We start from the raw sequence: 21,386 nt of genomic DNA, 5'->3' as shown, positions 1-21,386 counted from the left end.
AAACAAAGGCAAGTATTAAAAGTCAGCACAATTTCATGCACTCAAAATGAATTATTTGAAGCACAAAAATCTCCTGCAATAATTTTTTTAATAGTTTTGAAGTGAAGCATTGAACTGGTACTAAAAGCAAAGGCAAGTTTATGTCTGACCTTAATTCTGACCCTTGTATGAATATGATTAGTTACATGAGGACCTGCTATTTTTCTTCACAAGATTCTTGCTTCATTCATTGCACAGGATGGAATACATTCAGGGAATGAAGCAGCTTACTGAGTATTTCTTTCACCACTCAATATGTAGTCTCAAGTCTTGTTTATTGCATATCATCACAATCCTGCAATGAAAATGACTGTTTCATGGGCTTTTGTCCTTCAGCATCTACCTATCTATGCTTCAACAATCAGTATGAGTCTTTGCAACTCTCAAAAAAAAAATGGTTTTACCATTTTACGGTTCAAAATAGAGGACCAAAATATTTAATACTAGTACTTACTCAAGTGTCCTTCAACTACTGGTATCTTAAGTCCCAACTTCAATCAGAGTCACTAGGGGAGGTATTTGTTGGCATTTTAAATACTTGTACCCATTTTCATATTCTTTTAACAAACCTTTACATGACCTCTGAAGGAAATAAATGACAGGTTCTCCAGGAACAGGAAATCCAGAATCTGAATCACAATTCAATTTTAAAACAATATCCTACTTGCTTACTAGAAAATCCAGTTATCTGGAACAATCACTGATTTGTGTAAACAATTTTAAGTGCTCACTACATCCCAGACCAAAGACCCCCACAAAAACCCAACTGCACTGTGTGTGACTACTTAAGTGATTTTACCATATACAGTATAATTAGTGAGGTGGTTGCAGAAGAAAACCACAAGATTTCTTCTGGGTGTAATCCAGCTACAATGTTTCACATATGCCTTCATTTTAATTGGTTCATTTTCTTTAAGGGCCCTCCTTTTATGCATTTGACATATATTTTTCTAACCAAACAAATCAGAGCTCTTTTCAGTCACCAGCCTTACTACAGGCAGTGTTATAAGATGTAGTCCATCTAATACAATGACTGAAGCAGGGATCTGTGATTAATTACAGATTACACCAAACCATCAACACAGAGACAGAATTAAGGTTTAATAGGCAATCCACCCTTTGATATCTCCTGACTTTGAGCTATTTGATCTAACAAACAAAGTAATTCTGCTTAGGGGATGTTGTTCTTAAACATTCTAGGAGACCATAGAAAAGGAAAGAAAACATTTCATATGTGAGTCTAACAACAGCCATGCTACCCTTTATGGATCAGTTAAAGCTTTAATATTGATTCAGAAGATCACTGACAAAAAAGAAGGATGCTAAGAGTAAGTCACTATTAAGATGACACAAAACCAAATACAGCAGCGAAGTAGCTCAAATACCACAAGCAAGAGATGAACCATAAATCAAGGGCCTCATGACAGCCCCCATCCTCAAATACACAGCATCTTTTCACAGATGGAAGAGTATTTTGAAGGTGGCAGCTACAGTACCAGGAAGATAATTCTATTTGAAAAGTGATGCGGTTGCTGTGCCAAAAAACCTCTTTTGTGTTTCTACACAGAGTGATATTTCCCTACTCTAAGTACTAGTAAGTAAACCTATTATTTTGGAAAAAAGGAACTGGACTCTTGTGTGTGGTCAGGAATTATGGAAACTTTTTTCACACATTAGTTTGGCAGACCCCACCCTTCCAACTACTTCACAGAATCAGAGAATGGTTCGGGTTGGAAGGGATCTTACAGATCATCTAGATAATAAACCCCCTGCCATGGGTAGAGACATCTTCGACTGAACTAGACCAGGTTGCTCAAAACCCCACCCAGTCAGGCCTAGAAACCTCATCCCTGGAAGCAGTCTGCAACTTCTCTGGGCAACCTGTTTGTGTCTCACCACTTCAAAATAAAGCTGGTTTTTCTAATCTATCCAATCTACCTCTCAGTTTGAAGCTATTCCCTCTCACCCTAGTATGACATGCCCTTGCAAAAAGTTCTCTTCAGCTCTCTTGTCCACTTGTAAAGATAGTCACTATCATTTTCCAGCATGAGTCTTGCTTCCTCTGCTAGAACTTAAAATACAACAATCTCCTCCAGGTAAAAAGCAAAAAAAAAAAAAAAGCAAAAAAATAAAAAAAGGAGAAGAATACAGCCTTCCCAGTATGGGAAAGATACACAGAAAGAGCAAAAGAGCATGCACTCATTATATAATCCATTCTACCTCAAGTGTCAAAAACATTTCTCACACCTGAGGCACATGTTTTGGTGTCTATAAACAAGACTATTTCAACTAACTAGAAATCCTGGATTTACAAGATTATCATTGTTTTGGATAAGGCCAAGGAATGAGAAGTTTTACAGCATTTCATAATTACTCATTTTAGTACACTGTGTTGACTTACTTCTCTTTGTCCCATTAGAAAGCATTCGGCAGCAATGGCTCTGAGGAAAAGAAATATATAAAAACATTTATTCTTGAATTATTTTAAATGCCATTAATGGCAGAATACTGACTGTGGAAGCAAATTACTAATTCCTTGAGAAGAAACTAACTTCCAATGAGATTAATCTATTGTGAAAATATAAAAATAGCCATTTTTTTAAAAACAACCTTACATGAGCAAGACATTTCAGTGGTTCCCCATTATGAACAAACACTGAAGAAAAAGATCAGTTCAGCATCACTGGATAATGGAGAATACTGCTATTGTGATATATAAAGGGGAGGGGTAGAGAGGGGGAGACAGAAGTCAATAGTTGAATTTTAAAAGGCAACTTTTAAATACATAATTCATATTTATCTGCAGCATATCTATTCAGTTAAGTTTCCCCAAGAGGGAAATTTCAATTCTCATTTTAAAGAAGTGACAGTACCTCTGTCTGCTGTAACGAAGTTACTCTCAAAATAAGCTTATGAAAGAGAAGCTTCGAGTACAAGCCCAATTAGAAGGACATTTCAGATTTACCTTTGTGAAGTAAACCTTACAAACAAAAGCAATAGCTATGAAAACAGATGTATGACTGTTGCATTACATTTTCCAGATGGCCAGGCAAGTTGGGATATTATATGTAAACATCTTGGCTTGTAGTTTCAGAATCTGAACATTGCTCTCCTCCCAGTATTGCAGAAGCAGTCTGTAAAAGGCATTCATGAGAAAGGACCAGTGCTCTAATCACTTGGAATAGAAAAGCTATCCAAAGATAGAAACACATTACACAAAATACATTACACCTAATCTGAGTCAAGAGTTGCAAGCAGGAAAAAGCCCAAGCCACCATATACAAATTTGATATTTTCCTCAGAACAAAACAAGTTAAGATACACTTTCAGAGAATAACTAAAAAGTGTGAAGTCAGAGAGAAAACATGATCTTGGCATATTACAAGTGGATTCACTTTTAGCATGCACAAGGTAACTACACATTTGAAAAGAGACAAATTAGTTTTATAGTAATGGGGCTAGGGATAATATTCAGTCAGTTCTGCTCACCCATTTCATGCAGTATCAACACTGTCTAAGGGAGCTGCAAGTTCCATCTAGACAGAATCGCAACTTGATTTAAAATGAAGCCATTCAACTTCATGTGCCAAAGGCAGGTGTGTCACACTCTCCCCATGCCCACAACCACATGTGAGCCTTGCTTTGAGTTCTTTGGGGTCACTGTTGATGATGAACAGTGTTTTGGGACTTCTCAATATTACTAAAATATTCATGTGTTCAGTGCACCTGAACACAGTAAAATATGGACTCTCATCCTGGCAGAGCACATTTTGAAACACTGTTCAAGAGCCTGTGCAATGCTTACATTAACTGGTTGTTTCCCATCAGTTTTCCTTTAAATTATGATTTATCATTGCTAAATAAATGTCAAATTAAGCCTTAAGCTAGCACTGTTATAGACTGGTATATCCATTTTTATCTGTTCTGGAACTATACTTGTAATAGATCATCAAGTAACAACAAGATTTTAATATATATCTGATGTTTCTCTACCCACTTGAAATTTTGACCATTTGAAGTCATCATGTACAATGCAGAGTTAATTTCTGTATAATTATAAGCTGTCTGTAGATAGAACAGAACATTGTCAAATCTGAGATTGAGGTGACGTCAGAAGGCACAATATGCCTCAAGCAACATGCAGTCATAGAGGAATAGCTTTACTTCTGTAGTAGAAAGCAAATCATGCATATCTTGCACAAAAACCAATAGTTGTGTTAATCACCTGCCTTAATTGAAAGTATTTTTACATACCTCAGTGCAAGTCCAGGATTAGTAGGCATGGTAGAACAAAACCGTTCCAAGGTTTTGGAATGCTGAGATTTTGGAATGCAGCTCAAATAAAAAAGAATTACCTGTAGAATTTGAATTACAAATATTAATCCACTTTATAGTCTTATTCTGCTAAGAATAATGGTATGACAAACTATGAACACTATGACTAAAATGAGTTGCCACCTTCAAACCTTGTAAAGATACTCAAGAACACATAAATCAATTTGAATAATATTAATTTAGTGTCAAGTTGGTAGCACCACCTATTTTAGTCCTTCTAGCCTGCATTTAATACATAAAGATAAATGTACTGCTTGCTAGCAAAAAGGGATCCAAGATTGCTGTAAGCTTTATTCTGTCTGTATAAGTGCTCAACTTTTTCCTCCTACCTAATTTCTTCTATTTCTCAACCATTATAACTTCTGTGATCAAAACTCCTTCCATCCGCAGACCCCTCTTGTGTAACCATATCTTCCTTCCCTCACCAATTTTCTCTTTTCTCTAGAAAAAGATCATTTTTCATTACCATGTCATAAAGTTTCTCTTTGCATTACAGAACCTTTATTTGAAAAGGTCACTGCTAGATACTCTTCTGCTCAAAACACCACCACACTCAGACACCTCATTCTTTTTCTAGCTCTCAGCGTTCATATACTGGTGCTGGACTTGAACAAATAGATTACAGGTACCTGCTAACAGGTCATCAGCCACTTTGTTTAACTAAAACTGCCCACAGACACATTTTTACCTTATTATGAAACTCATAATTGGTCCAATAATCAGCAGTACTAAATGGAATTGGATATTGTGTGGGGACTGTCACCAGACATCTGTTCACTAGATCAGTAAAAAGCTTGAATTCTTGAACTTTGTTGCTGGATTCAACAACTTTGCTATTGAGAAAAACAAGGTAACTGGAAGAAAAAAAAAAGAAAAAAGATGGCTCTGGTAGTGTTCATTTAATAGTTGAGATTAATTAACTTTCTTCCCTTAAGAACTTACTCCAACCAAATGTTCTGAACAGTTTCCTGCTGCATCACTGCCCCCAGAGCTGCTTCATAAGCATCCAGTGCTTCACCAACACTTGCATGAAGAGACTGGCACAAACTGTTTATAATAAAAGATAAAAACTGTTGTGTGTAATAATGACACAATTAAGAATTTCCCATTCTCAGATGCAACAAAAAAACACCAGTGTTTTCAGCTTAAATGTATCATGGACTAATTTATCAGTCAATTTATTAGAATGGGTAAGTCTCAAAAGCAGGTAACAAGTAATACCATGAAGTTTGAAATACAACCCTTAAAAATAAGTATTACAAACTGTCTTCTACTCCTGTAAAGTATCCTTTACTAATACTAATAGGAATGCTCTAATTGCTACAGAATACAGAGACAAGTCTTGAGTGTCCATTTCAAGAGCTCCAGAACAATACATTTTGAAGTCCAATTAAAGCCACTTGAGAAATAGTATCAGTCTCTGGCAACAAAGTTAGTATTTTGAAACAAATATTACCGGGATCTGGGGTAGAAACATACTGATTGTGACAGAGGGAAAAAAAAACTGACAAGAAAGGTCAAAAAACCCCCCCTTAATTCTCTTCAACAGTTTCTCAAAGAAACAGAGTTAGACCAACACACAAGACCTAATCAAAGACAGGAGCAGACACATTTTTAGATCAAGACACATAAAAACTCCACATTTCAAAGTGTAACATGAGAATGAAAAAAAAATTAAGGCTTGCAGTAAGTAATGAGGGGGAAAATCTAACAACCTCATAAAGGAGTACACAGAAATATATAAAGTGTAAGATAAGGCTGACCTTGCTACCAAGCCCTCCTGACTAAAGCTACAGAATCTGTGGGTGATTCCACTCCTGCTTTCCCCAGGAATTATTAACTAAATCACCTATTTGCTACTCTTTCCAAAATAGTGTGTGTATGCACTAGTGTGCAAACATGCGTGCACACACAAATGGTCTTTCGAAGTAAAACATTGTTACAAGACCTTTAGGCTTTGCAGATTTCAATCTATTTTTACTTGGTAAAAGTGAACTTTTATGTTTTTGGTTGTCCATACCTGAAGAAAGGTAATATAGGTAACACAGGCCCAGGTACCTAGATACCTACTGCAGTAAAACTCAAAATGAGAAACACTCAATTATTAGCTCTGAAAGTAATTTAGGTACTCCCTCCTAGAAGAGGGTGCTAAAATACAGGAGAATCTGAGCTTAAGTCAGCATACCTTATGACTAAATAGTGACCTAAAATGTCTCAGTAACAATGCTTCTATTATATGAGTGGCAAACCCAAAACTGAGCTTGTCAAGAGATATTTTGCTAAAAATCAAAAATTAAGAAGCATTTAAGTTGACAGTAATAGACAATGCAAAAAAAAATCCCACAAAGATAATCTTTAAATAAGGTTTTGATCAAATTTTCTTGAAAACTATACATTTTACCTGTAAGTTGTCCACCAATTAAAAACAATAAGCAATAGTGTTGACAAAGTACTGTGGATTTTCACTCATTATGTGAAGCAATATCATCCTTGCCCTTTTACTTATCTGAAAAGCCAAATAGAGCCAAATAGCTAGTTGTGAAGACTGACAAACCCAGACCATGAAATGGTAAACTTTTTAAACAGTGTAAGCCAGCACCTCAGTAACCACAGTTAAGTAACTGGTGTAAGTTACAGACAGCTAATAATGTGGTCTCTGGCAATCCTGTATACTGCTGCTATCAAAAGGAATGATGGAAGAAATAGAAAAAAATAGGAAAAAAAAAAAAAAAAAAAAAAAAAAAAAAAAAAAAAGAAGAGAGAGAGAAAAAAGATTAAAAAGATTGTGTATACGTGACAAAGACATGTTCCTTTACAACCTCTTGTGGAGGAATAAGTCACCCTCCTGCATTACTTTGCTCTGGAGCTTCTCCATGAACAGCTAAAACAATGAGTCAAGAAGCTGGGCAGATGAGGACTAAACAGAATGGAAACCTAAATAAAGTAAAACTATTGTAAAATAAAAGGGAGACAACTGAAAGCCAAGAGAAAGAAAAAAAAGAAAAACACTACTAGGAGCAGCAATCTAAACCAAAAGTAAAACAAACAAAAAAACGTTTTGAGATGAACACACCTATTACCATTCCTATAGGTCAGAATTTCTGAAAGATTTCTCAAGTGGAAAATTTAAGCTGACATGCAACTCAGTTTCATAAAATTATCTCCATTGTGCAGCAGGCCAGTATGTTCTCTAAGGACTGGCCAATCATTTATTCAGAGAATCCAAAGTGATACACCCTCAGGCAAGTAATGAATACTCTGCTTTTGAAAATGCAATTTTACTCAGATACAATAGCTCTTTCTCAGAAATTCCTGGGGAAATCTCACCAGTAGATCTGCCACAGATAAGGAATTTGCTGGTTAACAACATCATCTGTAAGATGTTCTTTATAGAGAGGTGATGTAAATTCAATTGGCATTGGAAAATTCAAGAGATATCTACAAGAGAAAAAAGTAGTAGTAAACAAGAATAGCCTTCTACATGGAAGAATCCTATGTAGGTGTAACACTCAGTTACAAAGTCCAGTTCATGAAAAATACTAAAAAAATGCACTTTTCCTAGATTTCAGTTTAATTCTACCCAGATAAAATCTGTTCAGAAAGCATTTCATAGAAATATAGAAGTAATTAATAAAGAAGGCATTCACTCTTTCATTATATACGAAGTTAAATGTTGCCTTATGTGATAGACTTTCCTCTTCCTTCATAAAATGCATCAAGTACGTAAACAAATGTAAGCAAGAATAAAATCTAACACCTAACTTAGAGATAAAAACATTTCAAAAGCTCATCTGAATATGCTTTAACATGGAAAGCTTTTGCTTTGAAGACCTTCACAGGCATCATAGAGAACTTGCAGATTTCAAAACTTCTGTCTTTCAACTAGGTGCTAAATTTCCAGGGGAAAATCATCAGGCTACATATGAAACCTGTATCTTCTCAACAATAATCTAATTAATAACATGCTGGACCTCTTGATGAAGGTCTTTTTCAAGTGCCTAAACAGTGTTATTTTAAATATGTAATTTTAGGCATCTAGCTTTAGGGGGAAAAACCAAAACCAACTTTGGTATATATATATGATTGATTTTCATTACCCAAGTCCAGACACTCAACATTTTTACTGTTTAATTTTTAGATATACATGGCTCTACAAATTAGTGTCTATGCAAAAACAAGTGTAAACCTTATGCCAAATCACAATTCACTGAAGTTTTGGCAAACATGCCATGCTAAAAAGTAAGCATTTAAAAGTTCTAGATAATCATGCAATTCAAGAAAATGCCAATATTTCCAAAACTTAAATTAAAATATTATTCTAAACATACCTTAAGAGATCCATGGGAGCATGCTCTTGGCATGTATTCTCAAAGAAAGCTGCCACGAAATCTTGCAACAGTGGAAGAATACTGCTTGACCTTTCCTGTTTTGTTGTTTGCGTTTTTGAGGTTTTTTTTAAATGAAAAAAAAAAATCAAACATCAAACTGAATATGGTGAGACTAATATAAGCAAACATCAACCTGAATATGATAAGACTAATATAAACAAAATAAACTACAAGTGGTGTGTCTATCTCTGCAATGCTCCATTGTCATCGTTTTCACACAAATGAAGTTGAAATGGGGCAGTCAGCAATAGAAAGAAGCTGAAAAAATATTACAGGGTGTGCTTTTACTGTCTGTTTTCTTTCTTAAGGATATTACTAACACTGAATTAGAACAACACCAATTATAAAACTATGGTTTTATGTAATTGCTAAGATTATCTTTTATCATGTCACTTGTCTTGCTAATTATATTTTTCCTGTTTATAGGAAGGTGTACTAGACATTACAAAAATATCACTAAGTTGAATCAATTTTGTAAGATTTTTAAACACCACACTAAGCCCAAACTTTGCAGAGCTAGCAGACCAGCAAGTAAGTTTTGAAGTGGAGTATTACCTGTGAAACAAGAAATTTACACAACCGATAAAAAATTTCTGCATTCTGAGGATTCTTCTCAAAAGCTCCAATCCACACATTTTGGGCATTTTCGTTCTGCTTCATCTGCAAATACAAGGTGGCCAAACTCTCCAAGAGCTGACAGTTGTTAGGGCAGAGCTCCAATAAAGACCTACAAAGTTCTGCAGCAGACTCCCACCTTAAAGAAAAGTAAAGGTTAAGTTGAACAAAAAAAAAAAAAAAGGAGTCAAATACTCCAGTTAAGAATGTCTTGAAACAACTTACCTTTCAAGAAGTTTCAGCAAAGCTATCATGTTCCTATAGAGAGGAAAGCAGGTAGCTATTCTTTTGTCAGCCTCAAGGCTTTCATCAGTACATGTTTTGACTGCATCTACAAAACAAAAGTAAAAAACAAAGCCTTTACACCTGAAACAGTGTCAAAGTTATGTGAAGCCTTAACATAATAAAATGTCTCCTTGAACATAAGGAAAATACGTAAGTGTGAAAAGATATTTCTGAGAGTGCTTTTTTTTGCAAATTCTTAGAAATAGATGATCATCTTTGGAAAAGCTCTCATTACTTATCACCACAGTGCAAAGACAAAGCTTTCAGTTTCACCTCTTACTCCTTTTAAAAATAGGAACCATGCTACCAATGAAACACTAAAGCAATGTTACAGACAGAAGTATATCCCTAGATTTAAAATCACATTCCAGGATTTTCAGCACAGCTGCTGAAAGCTATTGAGGTAAAAGCTAATGCAGGATCTTCTTTTTCTCCTCAGCATAATAAGAAGTCATCCAACAATGAAAACCCCATTACCACAGCTAGACTGCCCTCACTCACACAGCTGGGCTACTCCATTAATCCTTGAGTATTTCAACACTGCATTACCAACAGCAGCATAGATATTTTCTCAGTGGAAACTCCATACTGCTACTGGCTAACCACTAAATACTGACATTTAGAAATACTATGTAACAGTATTTGTCTGCTACTATGAGGTCTACCTCTGGCAGCACTACCATAAGCTAAGAATTCAATTTCTTCTATCTTCATTTTCCATTTTAAAAAAAATTATTCAATTTACCTGAACTGTGAATTAAGATAAAAGAGACAGAACAATGCATTTGTTTAAGGAAATACACTAATATTCCAGGAAAGTAACTTCCCAATACACATATCCTACCAGAGGGGAAAACAGTAAGAAAGAATGACAGCTGAAATTTGGTTTTATGCTTGCATAAGCCCAAGAAAACTAGCAATGTCATACAATCACAAGCCACTGACTGGTCTTTTTCTCTGAACTATCATATTCTACCAAGATAAAGCTGAGCTGAAACCACAGATGAAAAACTCAAGAGTGTTGGTTAAGCACCCAAGAACACGGATTTTCCTCGCTATTCTGGTTAAATCAAAATGCAATATCCACTGGATTAATTCAGTGGCTTAACATAGTCATCAACACTGACTTGAAATTCTGAAGGTGAATAATACTTCTTGAATTACAACATGTGAAGAATGTATTAAGTATTGATCACCTTAATCTTACCTTCAAACATAGCTAAAAGTGTATCAGGATCAGTCTTCACATCTTCAACTGTCTGCCATGGTATTAAAAATGGCTCTTTGTGCACAATCCTTGAAGGACTGACATTAGCTGGATCATAGAACTTGACTGGGAGAACACCAAATTCAATTAGATGTATATAAGCCAGCCAAGCCAAGCAACGGTCACTTGCAGTAAGGTGGTCTGATATCATCTTTTCATTTGCTGATTTTAAAGCATTCTGTAAAGGTTGAAAGAAATACATTACATTTCAGTCAAAGAGTCTAAGATTTAAGAACAGGAAAAGAAAACAGGAAGAGTAGGTTTTAATATTCTCAAAATTTTTCCAGAGAGCAGACAGGAACTAATTCTTTATGTAAATCAGAATCATATTCAGCTTATGTGAATGTCTGGTTATTCAAATTATGCACAGTTTGTAGTAAAAGGTTCAAGAAAAAACACAGAAGATTGCTATTGCAAAAAGTGAAGAGACACTTTGAAAACACACATCTCCCAACATGTGTTCATTCTATTTTCCTGCTGTATTCTCCTATTACTTCCAGTTCCACAAGAAGTAATACAGTAGCTCTAGATACAACTCATCTACAACCTGGATTCAACTTGCTATATCCTACTAGGTCTTGTGCATTTGGGGTTGTTTGTTTGGCTTATTTATTCAATTTTTGTTATAAAACTACTAAGTTACACCTATTAAAGTCCACCATCTCCAGACATGTTATAAAAAATGTTTTGGCAACCTCACTGACAACAAGGATACTACTTGAAATTTTTCTACTAGTCATATGCAAAGATAGAATAGTCCAGTTAATCTAGCAGATACTAAATAAAATAATTAGGGCATGCAATTAAATAAAGTCTAAACACAATTTCTTTCTAAAACATAACAGAATCTCATGACTAGCAATGTGTCAACATTTTTCTGGACAAACACAGTATGATCAAAGAATGTATTTTTCAAGAGAACGAATATACTTGCAAATTTATGCAAAATTCAGCAGAACACATGTCCTGAAGTTGGTGAAAACTGGTGTTTCAAAAGCATTTCACTTAATACTTGAAAAATAAGTCCACAAAATACTTGAAAAAATTTGCTTTCAAGTTTTCCAATACACATTGTTATTTACTCTGAAATAGCAGTTACTCCAAAATTATTCTCTCTGAAATACAATTAAATAATCTCTTGCCAAGTCATTCTTTTGAACTACATACTTCAGACTCATTTGGAAAAAAAAAAAAGTTTGACTTTGTGATGATGCTTTGAAGAAAGGTGAGGGTAACCAACCAGTGTAATTCTCCTTGGATTTCCATGTTGATTTGACACAAACAGTTTTTTTCTCCAGAGCCCTCCTCTTTTTATGCATTCAGTTACATTTCTCAGTACACTTGGGGAAAGCCAGCACAGCACTGTGCTTTCTCATTCCAACTGGAGCCAGACAAAAGCCTGAGGTTCTCAAACTCTGAGGGCAGTGACAGGCTGCAGCAAGCAACAAGTGGCACCTACTGGCAGGAATGAAACAACCTGCAACTGAAAGGACAGAGCTCCCACTCAGGGAGAGGGTGATGTCCATTTCTCACCCTCAGCCACCACTTTTATCATCAACACAAGAGTTAACAGTCACCTAAATGACTTCTACAGTCATAGTTCTGGCCTGAGATAACTCAATGACTTCAGGGTTGACAGAAGCAATAAAATCTAATTTAACAGTCTCCAGATTTTATAGTAGGGCAATACTGTTAGATAACTACTATGTTCTTTCCCAAGAACTACTGGTTTGATAATTTCTGTAGCAATTTTGAATACCTGAGGCAATACTCTCAGACCTTTCACTGCAAAAACCTGATCTATGGTTTACAAGAAACCAAAAAATAAAGTATCTCCCTGGGAATTATTTTGAGACCTAGTAGTCTACACTATTAGCTACACAAACAAAAAAAGTAGGCAACAAAACCCTCAAAGCTACATCCAGGTTTTACAATGGTATCATGGCTCAAAGCAGAAGCCTCTACTTGCTGAAGAAATTCTCCAAAAGGAAGGCACAGTTCCACTAAAGTTCAAACTACCACAGTCACACAAATTAAAAAGGTGAAGCTATGAAAACACTCCTGGGGTGGTAACTTGGAAGTTACCTGCAGCAGAACAAGAGCATTCTGTTGTCTTCCTGTAAAGAGGCTTAAATGAACCCTGTAGAGGAGTGTCTCCAGCAACTGAAAGGACACAAGATTTGGGTTTTCTCCTCCTCCTGTCACTTGCATTAAGAACTGCAGCATCCTCCCACATACATAGTCTTTTCCATCGAAGGAATTCTCCAAATTCAAAAACTAGAGAGAAATAATAGTAACAACAATCAAAATGCAAGTAAAGCTTCTAGGTTAAGGTTTAAAAATTACACAGATCACAAACTTCAAGTAATGCCTTTTGCTATCTTATCACACCAAATTTTCGTATTAAACCTCTAAAGATACCACTTTTAATAGTACAAGAACACTCATGTTTTGCAATCAATTTAACACATTGATTTTAAATAACTTTTACTACCTGAGGAAAACTGATGATTTCTATAAATAACCTGCAAGAACCTGAACAGCTTCATTTTCAACTTTTGAGTTTTCAAAAACAGTACTTTTCATTTGACACTTTCCCTGTCACGCTCACTGACTTTATAGAGTAGAAAACACACACTTACAGGAACATTTAATATATACTTTGGAATTTTTACTTACTGTCCACCAAATTTGATAAGAGGGAGCATATTCCACTGCTGTTTCACACATTTCCTGTATCTCCTCCTTGGTTCCTCTTTTTGAGAAAAGTCTGAGGTAATGACACCAAATTTCAGGATTTTCTTTGTTGCTCTCCAGGGCTCGAGACAAAACATTTAAAGTAGAATCTAAACACTCAGATGACGAACTGTAAAAATTAAATATTGAAAAAAGAACTCACATCAGCTATGCTGGTATTATGACTTCCACTGTATCAAATATGAAAATGGATGTTTTTAATTAGAATGGAAGACACACGCAGTATCTTTTCTTAAACATCATCCTTTACTATCAAAGCTTCAGCAAGTTTTCAAGTTTCAGAGGTTAGGAGGTACAATTGTTATAGTGCACAAAAATAGGTATTCTATGAAGATTGCTAATTCAAATAAAAGAGTCAAAATTAACTGAAAATTGGTAAGATTGATCTCTAAGCAAAGTTCTCAAGCTGCAAGGATATAAAGGCATTTACATCATAGAGGCCTAAGAACTTTAGTAGATACCTCAGAGGTGGATTAAAGTAAGTCATATTTTTGTCAAATATTTAATTTACTTTCTACAGTCATTGTATATAAGCCTTTATTTCAGCATATCATGCAGGTTCTGTCTCTAAGACGTTAAAAAACCTGAAATTTTATTTTTTGAAATAAAAAAATTCATGAGATAATACCCACCAAGTAATATAAAATTAGCTGAAATAACTGGCTATACTGCAAGCCACAGAGAAAAGCTTTAATTCATAAATACATCTTCCATAAAACCACAGAATGCTTCTGAGGTCCCACTTATTCTGAAAACATCTTCAGAAATTATTTTGCATGGACATGTATGAAGAGAAATACACAAGTCTCAAAAAAACCTAACACAGTTAATCATGCATAAATCTGAAGATTTCCCAATCCCACTACTTTCACTTACTAGAGCAGACAAATTTCTTCAGAGTACTGAAGAAGTAGGAATGGGAGAGGTAGCTGTTTTAAGAAAAGGATGCACATATCTTCCACTAGGGTTTCTCCCTTTTCTTGATTGCTTCCCAACTACACTTATATTTAGAAGGCATGCTCTTCTCATGCTGCTACTTGCCAGTAATACTTTGATTACTGGCCTTCCCAGTTCTACTCCTTCTATTGTTCAGGCACCTACTGATACAGTTGAACTGGTTTGTTTCCTAATTTCCAACTATCCACAGTTTAAACAAGGCTTTTAAAGTAGAGCTGCTCTTCTCCATTCCCCTTGCTTCCTGCTACAGTTGCTCAGCTGTACCTCACTATTAAAATTGAAGTCAATCATCATAATGGATGAAACCATCATGACAGAATTCCTATTCAAGTGATCTGATTGCCAACAGAAACTTGGTACTCTGCAGCATAATTTTAAGGAAGAGAAGCTAGAGAAACTCAGGAAACTGAAATTTTAAAAAAATATCACAAAATAAGAAACCAAGTGCTCCAGTGGATGATTTCTACAGAGATAAAACCAACTATCAAAACTGTCCTTGTAAGAAAGATGGCTGATGAAAGTAATTTCAAAAATTATTGCAACCATTCAGTCTTTAGGGGAGAATGATTTGAGTCTATTGGCCCACTTTTACTGCTGGAAGTAAAACATTCTACTGTAATCTTACACAGAGCACTTTTCAAACATGAACAATTACTTCTCCCACACTACTTTCCATCAACTTCCATTCTGAAAAAGAACCTACCCAAAGATAAACCATCAGTGTAATTTATTACTCATATACTGCACTAAATATAATCTATTTTTTAACCTGCTTAAAGTAATGCATTATTTGTGGCATTGTTGAAGAAAGTTGTTTAGTATCAAATAGGAAACTTGATCATAGCAGCAAGGGCAAATGTAGCAAGGTCTCATATGTAACAGACATACCCTTCATTTTGATTCAAGTATTTATATGCAAGTTTAATCCAAAGCTGTACATCACAGGGGTTTTCTTGGACACTTGCTTCCAAGTTGGAAATGTCATCAGTCTCACTTGTAAAATACCGGACATCATCTGGAGTCACCACAGTATCAAGCACTGGAACTCTTTTTTTATGTTCTGTGGGATGGGCTGTAAACAATAGACAAATTTTTTAAAAAGAAAATTTCCTTTTTAAGACAGTAGTGACCAGTAACTCTCAGAAGAGGTGGCATTTACATATTTCAAGTACTCCCATTGATCACAACTAAATAGCATTATCTCAGCACTCTTCAAACTGTATTGCTTGTAGAGAACTGGTTATATTCCAAATGTGAAGGAATGAAAGAATTAGCTGTGAAGTTTGCCCTGATCAACAGACACCAACTGAGGCAGTTCATCAGGCAGCATTACGAACTAGACATATTTGACAAAGAAAAATTTATCATCTCAACTATGAGTCTCAAAAAATCCTTTTTAGAGATTTGCTAACAAATCCTAAAGCTCCTACCTGCAAGAGTCACATGTGAAATGCTATCAGGTTACTGATGCTCTAGCAGCTTCAAAGTCTAAAATGCTGTTTAACTACAGATTTTTTTACTCCTGACCTCACACCAAAGACAAATTCTGTACAAATGTAAGGTAATTGAACACTGATGTTTTACTATTTATAGTTCAGGGGGAGGGGGAAGGAGAAAGCAGGGCTGTTGAAGCAAAATAAAACTTTTTTAAAATCCTAAAAAGGATTTTAAAAAAGGCTGAAACATTCTAGAGAAACAGTTCCTTATGCTCCTTTTAAGAACAGGTAATTAGACATTCCACTAACTTCCAGTCACATTAAAGAAAAAACCTATTAGAATTATAAGTGTAGGTCACAAACTTCACCCAAAAATTTATGCAAAATAAAGTCTGCATACAGGAAGTAGAAAGTAAAGAAAGCTATTAAATAAAGCCCTGATTTTCTCAAAAAACCCTTTAAAAATCAAGTGTTAGAAAGAGGCGGGTGGGTTTTTTCCTCTAGTACTCATTTAAAGGGTGCCACACATCCAGATTACCATATTTAATAGGTCCAACAAACTGTTCCTCTTCACTGCTGCTACTATCTAACAGAGGTTTCCTCCAGTACTTTGGTCTCCATTTCCTTTTCTCTTTCCAAGTTGTATGTGGAGGGGCTGTAAACAAAGTAGTAAAAATTCTTTCACTTTTCTGTGTTCAAGAGTAAAATATTTTTCCTAATAAGGATTTTAGATAAAAAGATTCTGTGAGTTCAACAGAAACAAGTGCATAAATTTCAATACTACTTACTTGAAATTTATTGTGTTTAAGTGCATAAATAAATTCTACAAATGGAACTCCAAAACTGTTGTATTATTGCCTTAAACTCTGTAGACTGTTACCATAATCAGAATTTATAATACTGAGAGAAATAAATTATATTAAAATATATTCTCGGTTTACAAAATCATCAAGGTACTTATATAGTTTTTACCCATTTATATATATTGTATTTAATCTACCAAGCTGCTTACTGTGACTTTTACTCTCGTTGACGTTGCTGGCCAGAAGAACAGCCATCTGATCCACTGACATACGATCTTGGTTTATACCAAAAAGTTTTTCAACATATTTTTCTGAAACAAGAATATGTGCATCTTAGGTAAGCATATGGATTAAACAATTATGTAACTTGACAGCAATTTAACACAATCTATGATAAATTTATGAAATACGACTGCTGTAAGAGGCGTGGTAATTTAACACACTAGCACAAAAAAGTGAAAAATAAGCAAGTTCTGTTTGGCCACTTGCCTATATGGCAAAGGCATGGTTATAAAATATCAGCTCCACTGAAACAGGTCAGTCCAGTAGCTACAGAAAGAACTGAGGAAGGAGAGAGGTAAAGATTCCATGCTCACTGCTCCCCAACACCCTGAATCCCAGCAATACTTTTTATTGAATGAAATGTTCCTCAGACCAGTGATTCTGTTCTTTCTGTAAGACACCAATGTAACTACCCACTACAAAGGGCTGAAATGGACAGCTGAAGAAACTTCATATAGCTGTATCTTATATATTGCTTCACATCAAAGTCCTTGCACCTAGAGCTTTTAATGAAACTCATTCCCTTCAGAAAATAATTTTTAGATACAAAAGAGAACAAAAGACTCAATAACCTGTGGCAGTGCTGATTTCCTCATCAGTGCTTTTTTCTGAACAGCCAATCAGTTCTAAATTGTAAGACAGAATATCCTGAAAGAGCTGCTTACGGTTAAGAGTGCAATCTTTCATGTGCTGCCTAAAACAAATAAATAAGCAATTAATACATTTATCATAGCAACAAAATATTAAGAAAGTTTTAGTACACACTTGGGTGAGGCATAAAGAAAACAATACCCACAGAAAAAGTACTGTTTGCTTTGGAAGTTGGTTAAATGTATTTCTACATTTAACTTTTCTAAACTTTTCTTTCTAGGCTTTTTCTAAACTTTTCTTTCTAGGCTTTTTCTAAACTTTTCTTTCTAGGCTTTTTCTAAACTTAAGCATACAGCACAGTATTTAGAACTTTCCAGTTCAAATAAAGTAATTATAAGAATTAGATATCACTTTATATCTTAAAGAGTCAAACAATGGTCTGATGACAGCAGCTAAAAGCTGATCCAGAATAAAGTTCAGTCCTGTTTTACCAGTAGTTAGGATTCCATATTGAGTACATTCCGAGCCAGTTCATATCCACTTTTAAATATACTGCACAAGATTGGTAAACAAGTTATTTTTCAATACAATTTAACACCAGCCTTTAAAGAAACAAACTTAGCTAGTACTTTTCCAGGAAACTAGAATTACACTACAGTATTATTGGTTTTTCACTTAATCATTGATTTGGTATACGCTTTTCAAATCAAGGGTGCTTAACAGTTTCAACCACCAAGTGAGGTTCTATGAGTTGATGTTATGTTGAAGTTGTATGTAACCAGATCCATTTGAATTACTAGAAAAATGTTAGCTATTCTCTATCAGGCCATACTATTTTTCTGAATTCACATCTCAAGAGCCTCCTCCTTCTTCATGGCTTAGTTGAAAGGGGTTTTTCTTCCAACTAAGTATCTGTAATAGAGTATTAAAAATGACCTTGTCTATAACCTGTGCATAGGATCACATATCCAGATCTTTCAAAGAAAAGAAAACCGTACTTATTTCAGACTCAAAGTCAGACATCTAGAAGAGAGGTTTCATTTAAGCCATGAAAATAAAGAAGAACTTACCACTGACAGTCATCATCATTACACGTGCCTGTTAAATCAAAGCGGCAGAAACACTGTTTTGGCTCAATCATATTGCTGTATGTTATTGAACTGAGGTACAGCTTCTCCTTGGTACGGAAATAAGGACTAAACCTAAAATGAAACAGCGAATTATGGTCAAAAAGTACACAAGGCAAGACATCAATTTTCTAAAAAAAAAAGTAATTAAAATCACTCACAGTATTAAATCTCATTATTTCCAAATCCCTGCTACTAACCAAAAGCATCATTAACCTGCAGGCTAAGAAAAAGGCAAAAACAAGGGCAAGAGGAAGGGAACAATGGAATACTTCTCAACCTAATTAAGTTTTCCTCTAGCATTCTCATCTCCTTTAGGTGCAGAACTTCATTAATATGAAAACAGCAGTGGAGTAAAAACCCAGTATGGAAAGCAAACTACTGAAAGTGCATTTCAGTAGTTTATAGAAAATCTCATGCTCTAATCAGCATTAAGACCAACATCAAATAGAAGTGTGAAGATAACTGTTAAAGACTAACTTGAAGAAACAGTAGGAAAGAAAACATTTCACCCTTATAACACAAACAAACAAAACCAGTCTTAGTCTAGCAGACTAACACTTCTTTTAAATCTTTAGCTCAAGTTTGACTACATCAATTTTGGGATTTCTAGCTCCTTCAGGAATTAACATCATAACCTAAAAGTTAAAATGAATACTCCTGTAAAGATAGTTTCCTCCATCTTCTACTGCTTAAGTCCATAGCAATAAAAAAGCTGAAGCACATGGTAGGATACAACTTCTCCAGTTAAAATTCAACTTTTGTTGTCTACAATTGGACATGTAGGAACAAAGTTCTCTTTAGTCAAAAGACAGATGTGCCAAATTGATTACACTTGCAGCTATTACTGTCAAGTCAAGATGAATCACTGTGATTATGCCTCTTTCCACTGAGGAGGAATCCAAAAATAGATGACTGAGCCAATTTTGACTCAGATTATGTAAATCCTAGCCAAGTTCAAAGACTGCATAACTGAAAAAGGCTTCTTGGATTTACATTGTTTCATACTAGATATAAAAATCCTGTTTTCAAACGCTTAGCCATGTTTTTAGTTTAGTTGTACCAAACAATGCACAATACAATGTAAAAGTAGCATATTGCACAAAACCAAGGGACATGTGCATTGCAGGAAAAAAAAACTGAATAAAATAATTATGTTTTCTAAACCAGGCAATATTGTTTAGGGATAGTCAAGTTTCTCACTAGGACTTGTCTTCCTGTACACATCTGGGTATCAAGGAAGAGCACTGAAGACCATATGAACAAGAACACATAAGCATAAGTCAAAAAGCTGCTACATTCTTCATACCTGTAGGATTTAAATAGCAGAAGAGGACTACGATACGGTCCAAACGGAAGTGGTTTCACTTCAGCTTGTTTACTTTGTGACGTAAAAAAATCCATGTCCACTGAAATTTCCTAGGAAACAGATAAACAGATATACAGCAGCTGCAATAGCACCTAGTAATAACAAGCTTCATGTTTAATTGTAAAACATTTACCTGACCACACAAGAGATCTTCCTTAGGCACAATAAAGGCAGTACTTTTCATTAGCAGTTCTTTCAAGCTGTCAGCTTTAGCATAAAGTTTTTTCAGTTCATCAATATTCAATCCAAGGAACAGCTCGGGCTCCTCGGAAGCCTTTTTAGAAAGTTTGTTTATAGTTTCTTGTTTTGGAGTGTCCATGTGTTTAAGATTTGGCTTTGTAAAAGAATTAGATTCTCTGAAAGATCTCCTTCGTTCTCTGTTTGAATTAGACAAAACTTCATCATCAACATAATTTTCTTCACTGTCCAAAGTCAATTTGTCCTGTGTAAGATCATGAAGTGATGGCTGAGGTAATGCAAATTCAGATTCCTCTTCTACATGAGGTGTGGTATTTGATTGTTCCTTGGTTTGAAGTGCACGGGCCTCCTTCAACTTCTGAATCTTTAGAGCATATTCATATTCTAGTTGCTGCAGTCGTTTTTTCTCTAGTGCAATCAATTCTGCTGAAGGTTTTTTTGGACTTGATGCAGGGGAGGAATCCAATTTCAACATTTTGCTTGGCTAAAAAGGAAAAAAAAAAACTCTTTATTTCAATTTTCTCATCTACTGATCTATTGACGGGAAGGAAAAACATAGCCAAAATATTTAATTCAGAGTTTATAAAAATGTATTTTAAACTCTTTCCTGAAGATTTCAACAAACAGCAGAAAAACAACAAAGGTTTGCCACAATTCAAGTGGCAGATTTGCATGTTTTGCGAAAAGAATTACCCTCTATCATGTACAGGGAGGGAAGGCTTCAACAGAAGTTCTGGCCCAAATTAAAAGTTGAGCTATAAAACAAGTACATACAGTGATGTTGGGAATAGGAGGACTAAAATTTAGAAAAATATTTTAGTCTTGTTTTTGTATATTTTGTTTTTCAAAACAGTATCAGATCCACTCTGCAGCAACTTAGCTTGATAGTTTAACACAATTGTTGATGTCTACAACAGAATTTTCTTTTTTCACAGCC

General features: G+C 35.0%; 1 protein-coding gene across 4 annotated transcripts in view; it reads right to left on the bottom strand.

Annotated features, from left to right (window-relative positions):
• ZFC3H1 (zinc finger C3H1-type containing) overlaps positions 1-21,386 on the bottom strand; it is a 42,060-nt gene that overhangs the window by 1,059 nt on the left and 19,615 nt on the right. For all 4 annotated transcript variants that reach the window (XM_071423424.1, XM_071423425.1, XM_071423426.1 and 1 more), the window contains exons 15-33: positions 20,385-20,933; positions 20,192-20,301; positions 18,826-18,957; positions 17,737-17,858; positions 17,092-17,193; positions 16,618-16,734; positions 15,532-15,715; positions 13,609-13,795; positions 13,015-13,206; positions 10,870-11,107; positions 9,603-9,708; positions 9,318-9,516; positions 8,703-8,797; positions 7,702-7,812; positions 5,317-5,421; positions 5,063-5,228; positions 4,294-4,394; positions 3,072-3,173; positions 2,441-2,480 (exon numbers count right to left, since the gene is read on the bottom strand). In XM_071423424.1, the coding sequence (XP_071279525.1) occupies positions 2,441-2,480; positions 3,072-3,173; positions 4,294-4,394; positions 5,063-5,228; positions 5,317-5,421; positions 7,702-7,812; positions 8,703-8,797; positions 9,318-9,516; positions 9,603-9,708; positions 10,870-11,107; positions 13,015-13,206; positions 13,609-13,795; positions 15,532-15,715; positions 16,618-16,734; positions 17,092-17,193; positions 17,737-17,858; positions 18,826-18,957; positions 20,192-20,301; positions 20,385-20,933 (2,958 nt within the window). The remainder of the gene's footprint in view (positions 1-2,440; positions 2,481-3,071; positions 3,174-4,293; positions 4,395-5,062; positions 5,229-5,316; positions 5,422-7,701; positions 7,813-8,702; positions 8,798-9,317; positions 9,517-9,602; positions 9,709-10,869; positions 11,108-13,014; positions 13,207-13,608; positions 13,796-15,531; positions 15,716-16,617; positions 16,735-17,091; positions 17,194-17,736; positions 17,859-18,825; positions 18,958-20,191; positions 20,302-20,384; positions 20,934-21,386) is intronic.

This window comes from Agelaius tricolor, unplaced genomic scaffold, assembly GCF_023055355.1.
Source record: "Agelaius tricolor isolate 1412-34295 unplaced genomic scaffold, bAgeTri1.0.p SCAF_3, whole genome shotgun sequence".
NCBI lineage: Eukaryota > Metazoa > Chordata > Aves > Passeriformes > Icteridae > Agelaius > Agelaius tricolor.
This window is presented reverse-complemented; position numbering and strand designations above follow the sequence as displayed.